We start from the raw sequence: 13,519 nt of genomic DNA, 5'->3' as shown, positions 1-13,519 counted from the left end.
TACTTAGAAAACAAAATGTATAAAGTTATCTTTTCTAGTCTAAAATTGATAGAGATACATAATGAAGAAGAATTTTATGATTTAATGTGTGTGCTAAATAAGTTTTTGATTATGATGTGTGGTGAACATATTGAATATCCATTAACTCTTACAACGAATGACTAGCATACATCAAACATTAAATGATGATCCAACAATCTTTTGGCAATTATATAGATTGTATTTTGAAAGTTATGCGCAATCATTAGAGAAAAAACACTTTTGGTGGATAGAAAATTTATTTGTGTTGAACAAATGCTCACATCATTCTTGCGGATAAATCTTGATCTCTAGTGTTACCAATTAATAAAGATCATAATTATAAATCTATTATTCAAATCCAAGAGCACGAACGAGAAGATGTTAATTTATGGAAGACTATTATAAATTCAAATAAGTGAATAAATGATAATTAAGAGGACATGCAGTTACAATTATTTTACTACTATTATTATGTATTTGGATTATCATTTGCAAATATACTTTTGAAAAAACCTCATTTTGCAAATGCATTTTACTTAAAAATAAGTTTTCTCTAACGTAATATATGTTTGAATATTTTTCCTACAAATATCATTTTATAAAATGAAATTTGTTTGAATTATATAATCAAATGCAACAGCGAAGCTAGACTAATTTCTTTGAGGTGACAATTATTTTTACAAATTATATATTAATAAAGTAGTATTTGACGATAATTTAAATAGTCAAATGTATCCATAATTAAATCTAAAATAACTAGCAATGTCTTTTTCAATATAAACGACTAAACTATTTGCAAGAAATGCATTTTTAATTTTATTTTTATATTATGTCTTGACGATTTTTATTATTTAAAATATTTTATTTATAGTCACAATAGATATTAAAAGTGTCAAAACAACACAAATAGATACATAATCAAATAATAAAAATTTTATGTTTTGATTCTTCTAACTTTATTATTAATAAACTTGTTTATGGTAGTTAAATATATTTTATTGGGTACTAATGTATAAAATTATACTTATTTAAATAAAATTGAGGTGACTAAAGCTCCGAGAATAGGCTTCTTCACTCTAACCAAATGTACATGTAAACGTGTGTTTATTAAAAAAATATATATATTTTTTAAAGTTATAATTATAACATATAGTAAAATAAATTGAGAATAAATTATGCAAACAAAAAATATAAAATACAAAAACATTATGATAATACCTTTGCTCAAACATACTACAATAACAAAATTAAATTTACCAATATAATTTTAATATAATTAAAACAAAAATCAAAACACATTTATTATTTAAAAACTACGTTGAGACTCGGAAATAAAGAATCAAACATCCATGAAACAAGGAATATGGAATTTTTCATTCAAGACAAAAGGACATTCATGGAATTCTGTGTGGTTCGAAATTCTTTTTGCTTTGACTTTTTAAACCTTTCTGTTATAAACTCTGACAAATCTTAAGGTGACATGTTACTTGTTTGACTTTATTAAAATAAAATAAAATACAAACAAAATTATATAATTTTTTAAAAATATAAACTAATTCACACTAATATCTAATAAAAATTATTTTGGCACATTACTATTTTAATAACTAGTTTTATGATTTTCCTTTTCAAAATATAAACTAATTTGACAATAATAATAAAAGTCCTTTTTTTTAATAAATATGCAAATCCATTAAATTTATAAAATTACATAAAGTATAATTTTTTTTATTTGACATTATCGTAGACATGTTTTTGCATTTCATTTAGAATAAGTTTTTCAACAACATAAATTTTTAAATTTAATTGCCCTTTTATATTTAAAATATATGATTTTTTCTTTTTATTTTATCTTAATTAATATTGTGCAAATTATTTTAAATTGATGATGCTGGTATTTACGATAATATTTAATATTTCATAAGTATTTTTTTGTAAAAGTATATTTATTTATGTATTTATTATTTTTTAATATGCATAGAAAAAATTTTATTGACTTTTTTTTTTTTATAATATGAATGACTTTTATTTTGAAAAGGGTGTATAACTGTTTTCTATTATTATTTAAAAAAAAAAATGTAGTAGTATTTTGTTGACTCACATATTATTGTTTGATAATTTACATAAAATTTAGTAACTTAAATTTCATAAAAAAATTATAATAAAAAATTGACAAAAAAAACTGTAATCTTAATTTTTTTCCTGAATAAAAAATAATATTATTTTTTTATGGAAAAAAGTAGTAATTTTAATAACAGCTTAATTATAATTTTTTGATATAAACAGGTGTCTGTATGAGAAAACGATGAAACAAAAAAAAAAAATGCAAATGGAGAAGTCATTACTCGAATTTCATAACCAAAAATCCGATTTTTCTAATGATCCATGCTTTTCCAAATTCATATAAACGGATAGCATTATAGAGAGTTGTTTGTTACAATCATTAATACTTTTATTTATTTATTATTATTATTATTATTATTATTCCCCTCAATTTCAGATATTACTCATCAATTATAGGATCATTTTGTGGATTACGATTATGTTTGTCAAGATCCAATTTTGAAGTCGTAGATGATTGGTTCTACAACGCATCGTTTCTGGGTCGGTGTTTTTTTCCCTTGATTTTTCTTCATCCCTCTCCGTTTGAAGTTTTTGGTGTAACAGATTCTATTGGCTACTTGGTGCAAATTTTGTTTGCAACCCTATTATTGATTGATTGAGTTGAGAAGGATCTGATTGTAATCTTGTGTAAATGAGGGATTTTGATCAGAATTGGACGGAACTTTGTGTTTGATTTTCCTGTTTGATCATCTGGGTTCCTTTGATTTGTTTGATTGATTGGTTAAAGAATTTAGGTTTTTTAATTTGGGGTTAAAGTTTTCATGACCTTTTGAGTTGGCATTTTTGTATCAAGCTTTTTTCATTTTTCTTTTATGAGCTTTTTTTGTCTCTCCTGGTTGTTATAAGGTGACTTGTTCCATCATTCATTTACTTGGACTTTGGTTTGTTTGAAATTTATTGTTGAGTTATGTTGTAGTTATTGTTTAGTAGTGAAGAGTGATTTTGTAGGAGCTGAATTGTTGAGTTGTTAAGAGAAATAGGGTTCTTTTATTGATAATTAGAATTCAACAAGTTTCAATAGAGGTGGTAATTGATCTTTTTCCGAGCGTGGATTTGGATTTCAATGATGAAGTTGTTGTATAGAACCGCAATCTGCCTTGTTGTGGTTGGGGATTGTTTGTGGATGTAGAAGAGGCGGATTTCAGAATTTTAGGGTTTGTAATTGAGTTGTGACTTACAAGTATAGCGGCTTAGTATCTTCAAGGTTGGCTATTCTTGATTAGTTCGCTATTCTGAAATGGTTTGTTAGAATTGGCAAATGGGAGAATCATGATGAATGCAGAAGCTAGGTTGTTTGTCAATGGATGCAATAGACAAGACCTTTTCTGAACTTGTCAGTATCATTAAATCATGGATTCCCTGGCAATCTGAGCCAGCAAACGTGTCTAGGGATTTTTGGATGCCGGATCACAGTTGTAGAGTATGCTACGAGTGTGATTCCCAGTTTACTATCTTTAATCGCAGACACCATTGTCGTCTTTGTGGACGAATTTTCTGTTCCAAGTGTACAACAAACTCGGTTCCTGCCCCATTTAGCAGCCAAAGGAATTCTTGGGATGAGTCGGAAAAGATTCGTGTGTGCAATTACTGTTACAAGCAATGGGAGCAGGGTATAGTTACTTTTGATAACGGTGGTCAGGTTTCCAATCTCGAACGAACAATGTCAACGTCGAGCGTGGCTAGCAGTAAAACCAGTGCCACCGCTAACAGTAGTAACATTACTATTTGCTCCATGCCTTATTCAGTTGGATCTTATCAACAAATCCAACAGGGTTCATGTGTGAACCTACATCAATCACCTATGAGGGGAAAAGATACTGATAGGGAAGGTTTATCATCAGCCTTAGGAGGGAGGAATATTGATCTTGTAGCAGACCTAGGGGACCCTTTACCAAAGCAATATGGCTTCTCATCGAACAGGTATTGCACTATTTATCTTATATTCATTATAGATAGAGAAAATTAATGCTTGATTGTTCATCTTGATATTTCATTAATCAAACATTTCTCAAGTAGTTTTGTTTTTATATTGATTTTAACCTATGAAGCCCTGGACACGACATTGACATGTTGACACTAATAATAATTTTAGAGAATGAATTAATTGAATGTAATCAAGGTATCGATGTTAAACACCGACACGTATTGGACACGTGTTTGATCAGAAGTATCAATGCTACAAAGATTTAATAAATCATATGCTTTTTTCGTTCTTTAGGAGTGATGATGATGAGGATGAGTATGGTGTATATCGGTCAGATTCTGATATGAGGCAATATCCTCAAGTGAGTAGCTACTATGGACAAGCTGTGCTTGACGGGATAAGCAACATTGATGGCTCACCGAAAGTGCATCCCGACGGAGAAAACATTGATGCAAAACTTTCAAACTACAATTTTGATGCACAGAGTTTGGAGGGAACACCAGTTATTTCAAAGAATGAAGATGAACCAGATATCTGTGATGAAAATGAAGCACCTTCCTCGTTATATGTTTCAGAGGATGTTGATGCTGAACCTGTTGATTTTGAAAATAATGGACTTCTGTGGCTCCCTCCGGAACCAGAAGACGAAGAAGATGATCGGGAAGCGATTCTTTTTGACGACGACGATGATAATGAGGGGAACAGCACCGGAGAGTGGGGTTATCTGCGCAATTCAAGCAGTTTTGGAAGTGGGGAGTCTCGACACAGAGATAGGTCAAATGAGGAGCACAAGATGGTAATGAAGAATGTAGTTGATGGGCACTTTAGGGCATTGGTATCTCAGCTGTTACAGGTAGAGAACCTACCGGTTGAAGACAATGACAAAAACAGTTGGTTGGAAATAATCATATCTTTGTCATGGGAAGCTGCTAATTTACTGAAACCAGATATGAGCAAAGGTGGAGGGATGGACCCGGCTGGTTATGCTAAAGTCAAATGCATAGCATGTGGGCACCGCATTGAAAGGTAAATAGTTATACAATGCTTTATACGATTTTAACCTCTAGTTTTTTTTTCATGGAAATAATAGTGGAAATAATAAGAACTTGTACACAAGAAGTTATTTTATTACGTCTTAACTATATGATTGGTCCCTGCAAATATGTGTTTTTTTGTTTTAGCCCTTGTAAGTTTTTGTGTTTGATTTTTGTCCTTGTATATATTTTTGTTTTGTTTTTGGTCCTTGTTCTTTTGTTTTAGTTCCTGCAAAATTGGTTTTTATTGAAATTTTTCCTTGCAATTCTTTGTATCTCTAATAATTGAGGGATTAAAATCAAATGTTATACATATTGCAGGGACTCATTCCAATAAAAACCAATTTTACAGGGACTAAAATAAAATAGCAAGGATAAAAAACAAAAGCAAAAATATTTATAAGGACAAAAATCAAACAAAAAAGCTTACAAGGACTAAAACAAAAAAACGCATAATTACAGGATCAATCATATATTTAATCCTTTTATTAATTTTCACCAAAATCTACACCATTAGGATAGTTAATTGTAATTCAAATGATTTTATGTTGATCCCTACATTTCGTTTCTTGTTATACCTGCAATATATTATGAAAAACTCTATCATGGGTCAAAGAGAAATTTTTATATACCACAGTCCTAGCATTCCATTTGATTGACTCCTTGGATTTATATTCTTACAGTGTGGTGGTTAAAGGAGTTGTTTGTAAGAAAAATGTTGCTCATCGGAGAATGAGGTCAAAAGTGGATAAACCTCGCTTGTTGATCCTTGGAGGGGCTCTTGAATATCAGCGTGTAACCAATCTCTTGTCTAGTGTAGATACCCTATTGCAGCAGGTTATTCTTGTGTGCCACTTTTTAAGTTTTAGGGTATGTTTGGATTGGTGATATATGATGGAGTGGAGTTGAATAGAATAAGCTAATTAATTTTAAAAAAATTGATGTCATATCATTCTATACCATTCCAATTTTATTCTATCCTATAACAACAATCAAAACATACCCTTAGTCTGGTTCATAGGCTATTATGAGTTTTATGCTAATGGTTTATGCTCTTTATGTAGGAAATGGACCATCTGAAGATGGCAGTGGCAAAGATAGCTTCACACCAGCCAAATATCCTTCTGGTAGAGAAATCGGTTTCTCGATATGCACAGGAATATCTTCTTGCCAAAGACATAACTCTGGTTCTCAATGTAAAGAGACCGCTTTTGGAGCGCATAGCACGTTGCACAGGCACTCAAATAGTGCCTTCAATTGATCATCTTTCGTCACAAAAGTTGGGTTTCTGTGAAACATTGCGTGTTGAAAAGTTTCTTGAAGACCTAACTGGTGCTGGTCAGGGTGCGAAAAAAACAGTGAAAACATTGATGTTTTTTGAAGGTTGCCCAAAACCATTAGGTTGCACAGTAAGTCTTTATTTATTTTATGTAATTTCTACATAATAAGAAAAAAATATGCCAGCAATTCTGACTTGAAATTACAGATTATCTTTCAAGAAAAAAGATAACCTGTGTTGTGCTATGCAACCACATGGATGATTGTAATCATGTCCTTCTAATAGCTTAAACTTTTAGAATAGTTGGTTCCTAACAAGGTAATCACACCTTTTGCCACGTGTTCATGAGTTTACCACCCTCGTCCGATTAATTATATTTCAACAAGGCCGACCTATTTTTTGTCCAAGGTAATCAAACCTTTTGCAAAGACTTATTGGGTGAGAGGCGGGGCATGTTTGAGATATTAATAAAAGATTTTCCTAGTCATGGTTATCAGTATTTTACGACACATGCAAGTTGGTTCTTGATTCGATATGAAACTGAATTCAATTGATATGAATCCCTAGTGTGTATCTATTTTGAAATATATCCCATAGTGAATCTTAATTCATTCTAATATATGATATATCAACTTATAATTTTCCTATGTCATTTGTTTTTACTTAAAAATGTCATATTTTTATTGATAATGAACATATCTTACGATTCATAAGAAGATTCAATTCACGATTTGGAAAACAGATCTTCCAATTCATGATTTGAATCTCGATTTGATAACCATATTCATAATAGCCTTTATTTTTTGAAATAGTTCCTCCTTTTCCTTTGACATATTTTACTAAAAAAAGTTCATCTATTATGTTGACTGATTGTTTACATGTTATTTCATTATAACCTAGTTTTCATTTGAAGATTGTAAGAAGAATTAATTGTTCTCGTGTTTATAACTAAACAGATTTTACTTAGAGGAGCTGACATGGATGAACTGAAAAAGGTAAAGCATGTGGTTCAGTATGCAGTTTTTGCTGCATACCATTTGGCTATGGAAACATCTTTTCTTGCTGATGAAGGAGTCTCCTTGCCGGAACTTCCATTAAACAGTCTGGCCCTTCCAAATAAAGCATCATCCATTCAAAGGTCCATCTCAACGGTTCCTGGTTTTAGTGTTCCCGGCAATGAAAAGTCTCAGGGCCAAGAACCCAACACTGAACCACGGAGAACCAAAAGTGTCACAATGGCTGAACTATCCTTATCTATTGGTTCTTCTCAATCTACGCCACCTGGATCAGATCTTAACCATTCAACTGCCTTGTACTCCACCATTGTTGCTTCAGGAGATGAAATTCCCGATCCATACCGCACGAAGCTTCTTTTGTGCACGAATAAAGAGAGAAATGATACGGACTCTAATCAACCTTCGGTGAAAGGAACTTCTATGGTGGATAACACTCCGGTAGTCATGGATGATCCCTTTGCAAATGATTCTGAAAGTGCAGAGAAAATATATCAAGGCATTTTAGCTTCAAATACTCGAAATGGTCATAGCCAAATCTATGCAAATCAATTAAGTGCTTCAGAGTCGTTATCTCCAAATTATGCTCAAAACCATACTGTAATCACATATGAAGAACCAGTTCCTCAAAAAGAAGAGTTTCCTCCATCTCCCTCTGACCATCAAAGCATTTTGGTGTCTTTGTCCTCCCGGTGCGTATGGAAAGGAACTGTGTGTGAGAGGTCGCATCTATTTCGAATTAAATACTATGGAAGCTTTGACAAACCATTGGGTCGGTTTCTGCGGGACCATTTATTTGATCAGGTAATTGTCTGCTATGTGAATAAATGTGATTTTGTTAGAACTAAGGAAATAACTTTTACTATAATAAATGTCTTTACTTTCCAGGGTTATCGATGTCATTCTTGTGATATGCCATCGGAAGCACATGTGCATTGTTATACTCATCGACAGGGAACGCTTACCATATCAGTCAAGAAACTACCAGAAATTATCCTTCCTGGTGAAAGGGAGGGAAAGATTTGGATGTGGCATAGGTGCTTGCGGTGTCCAAGAATCAACGGCTTTCCTCCTGCCACACAGAGAATAGTAATGTCTGATGCTGCTTGGGGTTTATCGTTTGGAAAATTTTTAGAGCTCAGTTTCTCAAACCATGCTGCAGCCAGCAGGGTGGCAAGCTGTGGCCATTCTCTTCACAGAGATTGTCTTCGTTTTTATGGGTAATTATTATAGTCTCCCGTGATATATAGTCCACGTCTTATATATTTATAACAAAATTGTCATGTATGTGGCCTTTCTCTCCTTTTTATTGGTAATGAACTTCATGATGTAAGATAATATTGGTTGAGTTTGAAAAATATTTTGCGTGTTTAATAACTATGCGCGAACAATGTAAATAAGTTTTACGCATATATATTGTCATATTTCACCATCTTGGACTGGTAAGATGGTGAAATAAGTTTGAACGTATGTATAAAACTTATTTACACTGTCAATGTATATTTATTAAACTCTTTTAATATTGTATCAACCTGTAAGTAAGAGAAGGAATCTTATGACCTCGTTTGTGGGATGCATTAATTCAACCACACTCTTATTTCTCTTGCAGATTTGGGAAAATGGTTGCTTGTTTTCGATATGCATCAATTGATGTTCACTCAGTCTACCTTCCACCACACAAACTGAATTTTGATTATGGGAATCAGGATTGGATACAGAAAGAATCCAATGAGGTTTGATATTTGAAGCCTTGGATTTTATAATTTTGTGTACGACAGTGAACCTAATTTCTGGTTGTTACAGGTGGTCAACCGAGCAGAGCTTTTATTCTCTGAAATACTCAATGGTCTTAGTCAAATTGGAGAGAAAAGATCTAGCGCAGCCCAAACCAGTAGCGGCCAGAAAACACCTGAATTAAGACGCCAAGTTGCTGAACTGGAGGGGATGTTGCAAAAGGAGAAACTGGAATTTGAGGTCAGGTCCTTGGTAGTTATACCTGAGTTTATAGCTTCATTCATTAACTACAATGATTAATTGTTTTCACTAACTTTTAGTCTTAAGAGTCATATAAGAACATTCTTGTTTTAGAAAATTATGATATGTATCATCTTATTGTTATAGGAGTCTTGTTATGCTAGCAGTCTAAATAGGGTGGAATTTTTTATTAAACTCTATTGTTGAAGCAACATACACATATCTTGAAAGGCTTGTGGTTAAATGGTTCTCTCTTTTGTTTACTTAGGAAACTCTTGAAAAGATTATGAACCAAGAAAAGAGAAATGGGCAACCTGGGATCGACATTCTGGAAATTAATCGATTGTGGAGGCAGTTGCTTTTCCAATCATATATGTGGGATAACCGCCTTATTTATGCAGCCAGCTTATCTAATTCCAACAGTGAAACTTGTTCAATTTCAGAGGATAAGGAAATACCTCCTATAGATGAAAGTTTGACGACTGCGGTCTCCTTGGCAGGAAGGGGATTCAGTAGTGTTGACTCCATTCACAGCGATCCAACGCAGTCAGATGCATTTCATCAAGAAATCGACATGGCCAAAAATAAGCAAAACGAGAAAGAAGAACAACCTAATCTTTCGAGCAGCAAAAGCATAAATGATCAATCTGACCTTTTAGAACTTGAATGGGGTGTTCGCAGAGCTCTCTCTGAAGGGCCATTTCCTGTCGTACCTAGTTTGTCTGATACACTTGATGCAAAATGGACAGGTGAAAACCACTCAGGAATTGGAACTCAAAAGGAAAGCACTTCCGTAATTAACCTTGATATATCTATGGCAGATGCTTTGACGACCACTACACAAAGAGAAACATACTATCTCGGAGATCGCATGGAAGACCAGAATGGCTCCAAGAGTATCTATTCTGCTTCTAAAGGTCATGATAGTATGGAAGACTCTTTAAGTTGGTTAGGAATGCCATTTGTAAACTTCTATCGCCAATTTAACAAGAATTTGTTTGCTAGTAGCCAGAAGTTTGAAACACTGGTCGACTATAATCCTGTTTTTGTATCATCTTTCGGGAAGCTGGAACTCCAAGGTGGGGCAAGGATGCTTCTTCCGATTGGTGTTAATGATACTGTAATTCCAATATATGATGATGAACCCTCGAGTATTATAGCATATGCCTTGATGTCACCAGAATATCATTCCCAATTATTGGATGAAGGAGACAGACCAAAAGAAGGTTCTGAGTTGGCCTCATCATATTTTTCTGAGTCTGGTGCTTTCCAGTCGTTTTCATCTGCTGACGACAATGCTTTTGATTCTCAGAAAAGTTTTGGGTCGATAGAGGATATGATATTGTCCATATCTGGTTCTCGTAACTCGTCTATATTGGACCCGGTGTTGTATACAAAAGCTATGCATGCAAGAGTTTCCTTTGGAGAAGATGGTCCCCTTGGCAAGGTAAAATATTCTGTGACTGGTTACTATGCGAAGCGATTTGAAGCCTTAAGAAGAGTCTGTTGTCCTTCAGAGCTCGACTATATAAGGTCTCTGAGTCGATGTAAGAAATGGAGAGCTCAAGGTGGGAAGAGTAATGTATTCTTTGCAAAAACCTTGGATGATCGATTTATCATCAAACAAGTTACCAAAACCGAGCTCGAATCATTCATAAAATTTGGTCCCGAATACTTCAAGTACCTTTCTGAATCCATAGGAACTGGAAGTCCAACATGCCTGGCCAAGATTCTTGGCATATACCAGGTACTTGTCTTTTATTATGCTTTAATATTTTTTTATAGTTTTGTTCTTAGAGCCTCAAATGTTGAAGTAACTAAGTCATCATATTTCATTGGCAAAGATGGAAACTATTGAGTCTAGTTGTGAAATTTTATTACTCCCTCTGGTCGTTTTAAGGTTATTTACACGAACTAAGACAACTAATAAGTTTTGTTACTTTTGATGAAATTATGTGTCTTTTTCCTATAATACCATTAACTATCTATTATCTCATTCCACTCATTTCTTTATCTGCAATAAATAGTTAATGATATTATTGACAAAGTAATAGTTAATATTGCATTGAACTTTGAAAACAACAAATAAAAAAGCAACGAATATCTTCTACAAACGCGACAAATAAAAAGTAACAGAAGGAGTAAGAATCAAGCAAGATAACATGCATCAAAAGAAGTTTAGATGGTTACTTACTGAAATTTGAAGTGATTTTTAGTTTCTTAAATTGTATGATGATTAAAACAAAAGACGGGGAACAATCATGCAATAAATCATCTCTTTGAATGTATTGGTAATTGGATTGTTAATTTATAATTTATAATTCTGTATTTTGTTTTACTTGAATATGAATACATATATCATCTTAACCGCATAATTTTTGGATGGCATTCTATTGGAAAAAGGTTACGTCGAAGCATCTTAAAGGAGGTAAAGAGTCAAGGATGGATGTTTTGGTTATGGAGAATCTTCTATTTAGGAGGACTGTGACACGACTTTATGATCTCAAAGGATCTTCCAGGTCTCGGTATAATCCAGATAGTACAGGGAAAAACAAAGTTCTTCTGGACCAGAACTTGATTGAAGCAATGCCAACTTCTCCTATTTTTGTCGGAAACAAGGCCAAAAGATTGTTAGAAAGAGCTGTCTGGAATGATACTGGTTTTCTTGCAGTAAGTTTCAAAACTTGATCCGTGCTATCCTTACACACTAAGTGCATGTTTGGATTTACTTTTGGAAGAGCGAAATGGGATCTTGAATAATTAAAATTGATTTTGTGCATGTTTGGATTTGCGGTGAGATTTGCAGAATCACAGTGAGCCACCGCGATTTTGGTAAACTCACCACCATCCAAACATATACTTTGTTATGTTTGGATGTTCTTGATTAGAACTGATTTTAATTTGAATATAGGGTTTGTAGCTTTTGCTTCTAAACTTGATTTTTCACACTCAAATTTTTTCAACTAACTTTCACATAAACATATCCATGGATAAATCATTTTACTTTAAACTCACTTTTAACTAAAATCAATTTTGCCACCGTAAAACCAAACACACACTGATCAGGACTCTATTCATGTAAATTGCACACCATCTTATGTCTATCTAACATGCATGCATATGTTATCCTGTTTTGCAGTCAGTTGATGTAATGGACTATTCATTACTTGTTGGTGTGGATGAAGAGAAACATGAGTTAGTTCTTGGAATAATTGATTTCATGAGGCAATATACATGGGACAAACATCTTGAAACATGGGTGAAAGCTTCAGGAATCCTTGGAGGACCAAAGAACACATCACCAACAGTTATATCACCAAAACAATACAAGAAAAGGTTCAGAAAAGCAATGACCACTTACTTTCTCATGCTTCCAGATCAGTGGTCTCCTCCATCTCTTATTCCTAGTCTTTCTCAAAGTGATTTATGTGAAGAAAACAATACAACACAACAGTCTAGGACTTTAGCTGAATGATTCTTTCTTTCATGTGTTTTTGTAAATTTTACTACTTTCATTTTGGGAATAATCAATTCCCCCTATATTTTTTTGTTTGTTTTTGGTTTTGCAATTATATATAGGAATTCTTTTGGTTGAATTGTAATTTGGTCATATCAATTATTTGTTAGAAGATACACACAAAGGGGGCTTGTTAGAAGCCACATGGTGTTTGTCTGGGGTAATAGTATTTGATGACCTCTGGATGAAAATCTATGTACAAAAAACATATAGTCATGTTTTCAGCATCAAGTTATATACATGTATAATTTTTCAGACTTGCTTTTGAGTTATCTCAAATTTCATTTGCCATAACCATGTCTTTGAATTCAGATAATTTGGGGGATTCTTGTCTCTGTAGCACACTTCTAATGGAATGTGTATTTTGGTGTACGACATCGATATCTTGATTACATTCAATTAATTTCTCAAATTATTATTGATGTTGATGTGTTAGTGATCTATTTGATATCTGTGTCAGTATTCGTACTTCATAGATTTTAGAATTTGGTGATGTGATATCTTGTTGAAGTTTTTGGTTGTGGATTTTCTTTATACATACAATATCATATTTGGCACGCCAGTCCTAAATGTTTTAGAAGTTTGTGGTTGTTACAAACTTGAAGTGATTAATTGATTGAAGGTACCACGACC

General features: G+C 33.1%; 1 protein-coding gene across 1 annotated transcript; it reads left to right on the top strand.

The window, feature by feature from the left end:
- Positions 1-2,331: 2,331 nt before the first annotated feature.
- On the top strand, positions 2,332-13,143 carry LOC101515385 (1-phosphatidylinositol-3-phosphate 5-kinase FAB1B). The gene is made up of 11 exons (XM_004510509.4): positions 2,332-4,065; positions 4,364-5,095; positions 5,787-5,940; positions 6,168-6,512; positions 7,339-8,199; positions 8,284-8,615; positions 9,005-9,128; positions 9,199-9,369; positions 9,638-11,116; positions 11,773-12,039; positions 12,509-13,143. The coding sequence occupies exons 1-11, from the start codon at positions 3,422-3,424 to the stop codon at positions 12,842-12,844; spliced, it is 5,445 nt and encodes a 1,814-aa protein (XP_004510566.1). The 5' UTR covers positions 2,332-3,421; the 3' UTR covers positions 12,845-13,143.
- Positions 13,144-13,519: the final 376 nt, after the last annotated feature.

The sequence above is a fragment of the Cicer arietinum genome, chromosome 7 (assembly GCF_000331145.2).
Source record: "Cicer arietinum cultivar CDC Frontier isolate Library 1 chromosome 7, Cicar.CDCFrontier_v2.0, whole genome shotgun sequence".
Lineage (NCBI taxonomy): Eukaryota > Viridiplantae > Streptophyta > Magnoliopsida > Fabales > Fabaceae > Cicer > Cicer arietinum.
This window is presented reverse-complemented; position numbering and strand designations above follow the sequence as displayed.

Excerpts from the sequence above, each read along its gene's own strand:
- LOC101515385 (XM_004510509.4), top strand. The coding sequence starts at position 3,422 with ATGCAGAAGCTAGGTTGTTTGTCAATGGATGCAATAGACAAGACCTTT. Across the intron at positions 9,129-9,198 it reads TACAGAAAGAATCCAATGAG|GTGGTCAACCGAGCAGAGCT; the intron begins GTTTGATATTTG and ends TGGTTGTTACAG. Across the intron at positions 11,117-11,772 it reads AGATTCTTGGCATATACCAG|GTTACGTCGAAGCATCTTAA; the intron begins GTACTTGTCTTT and ends TATTGGAAAAAG.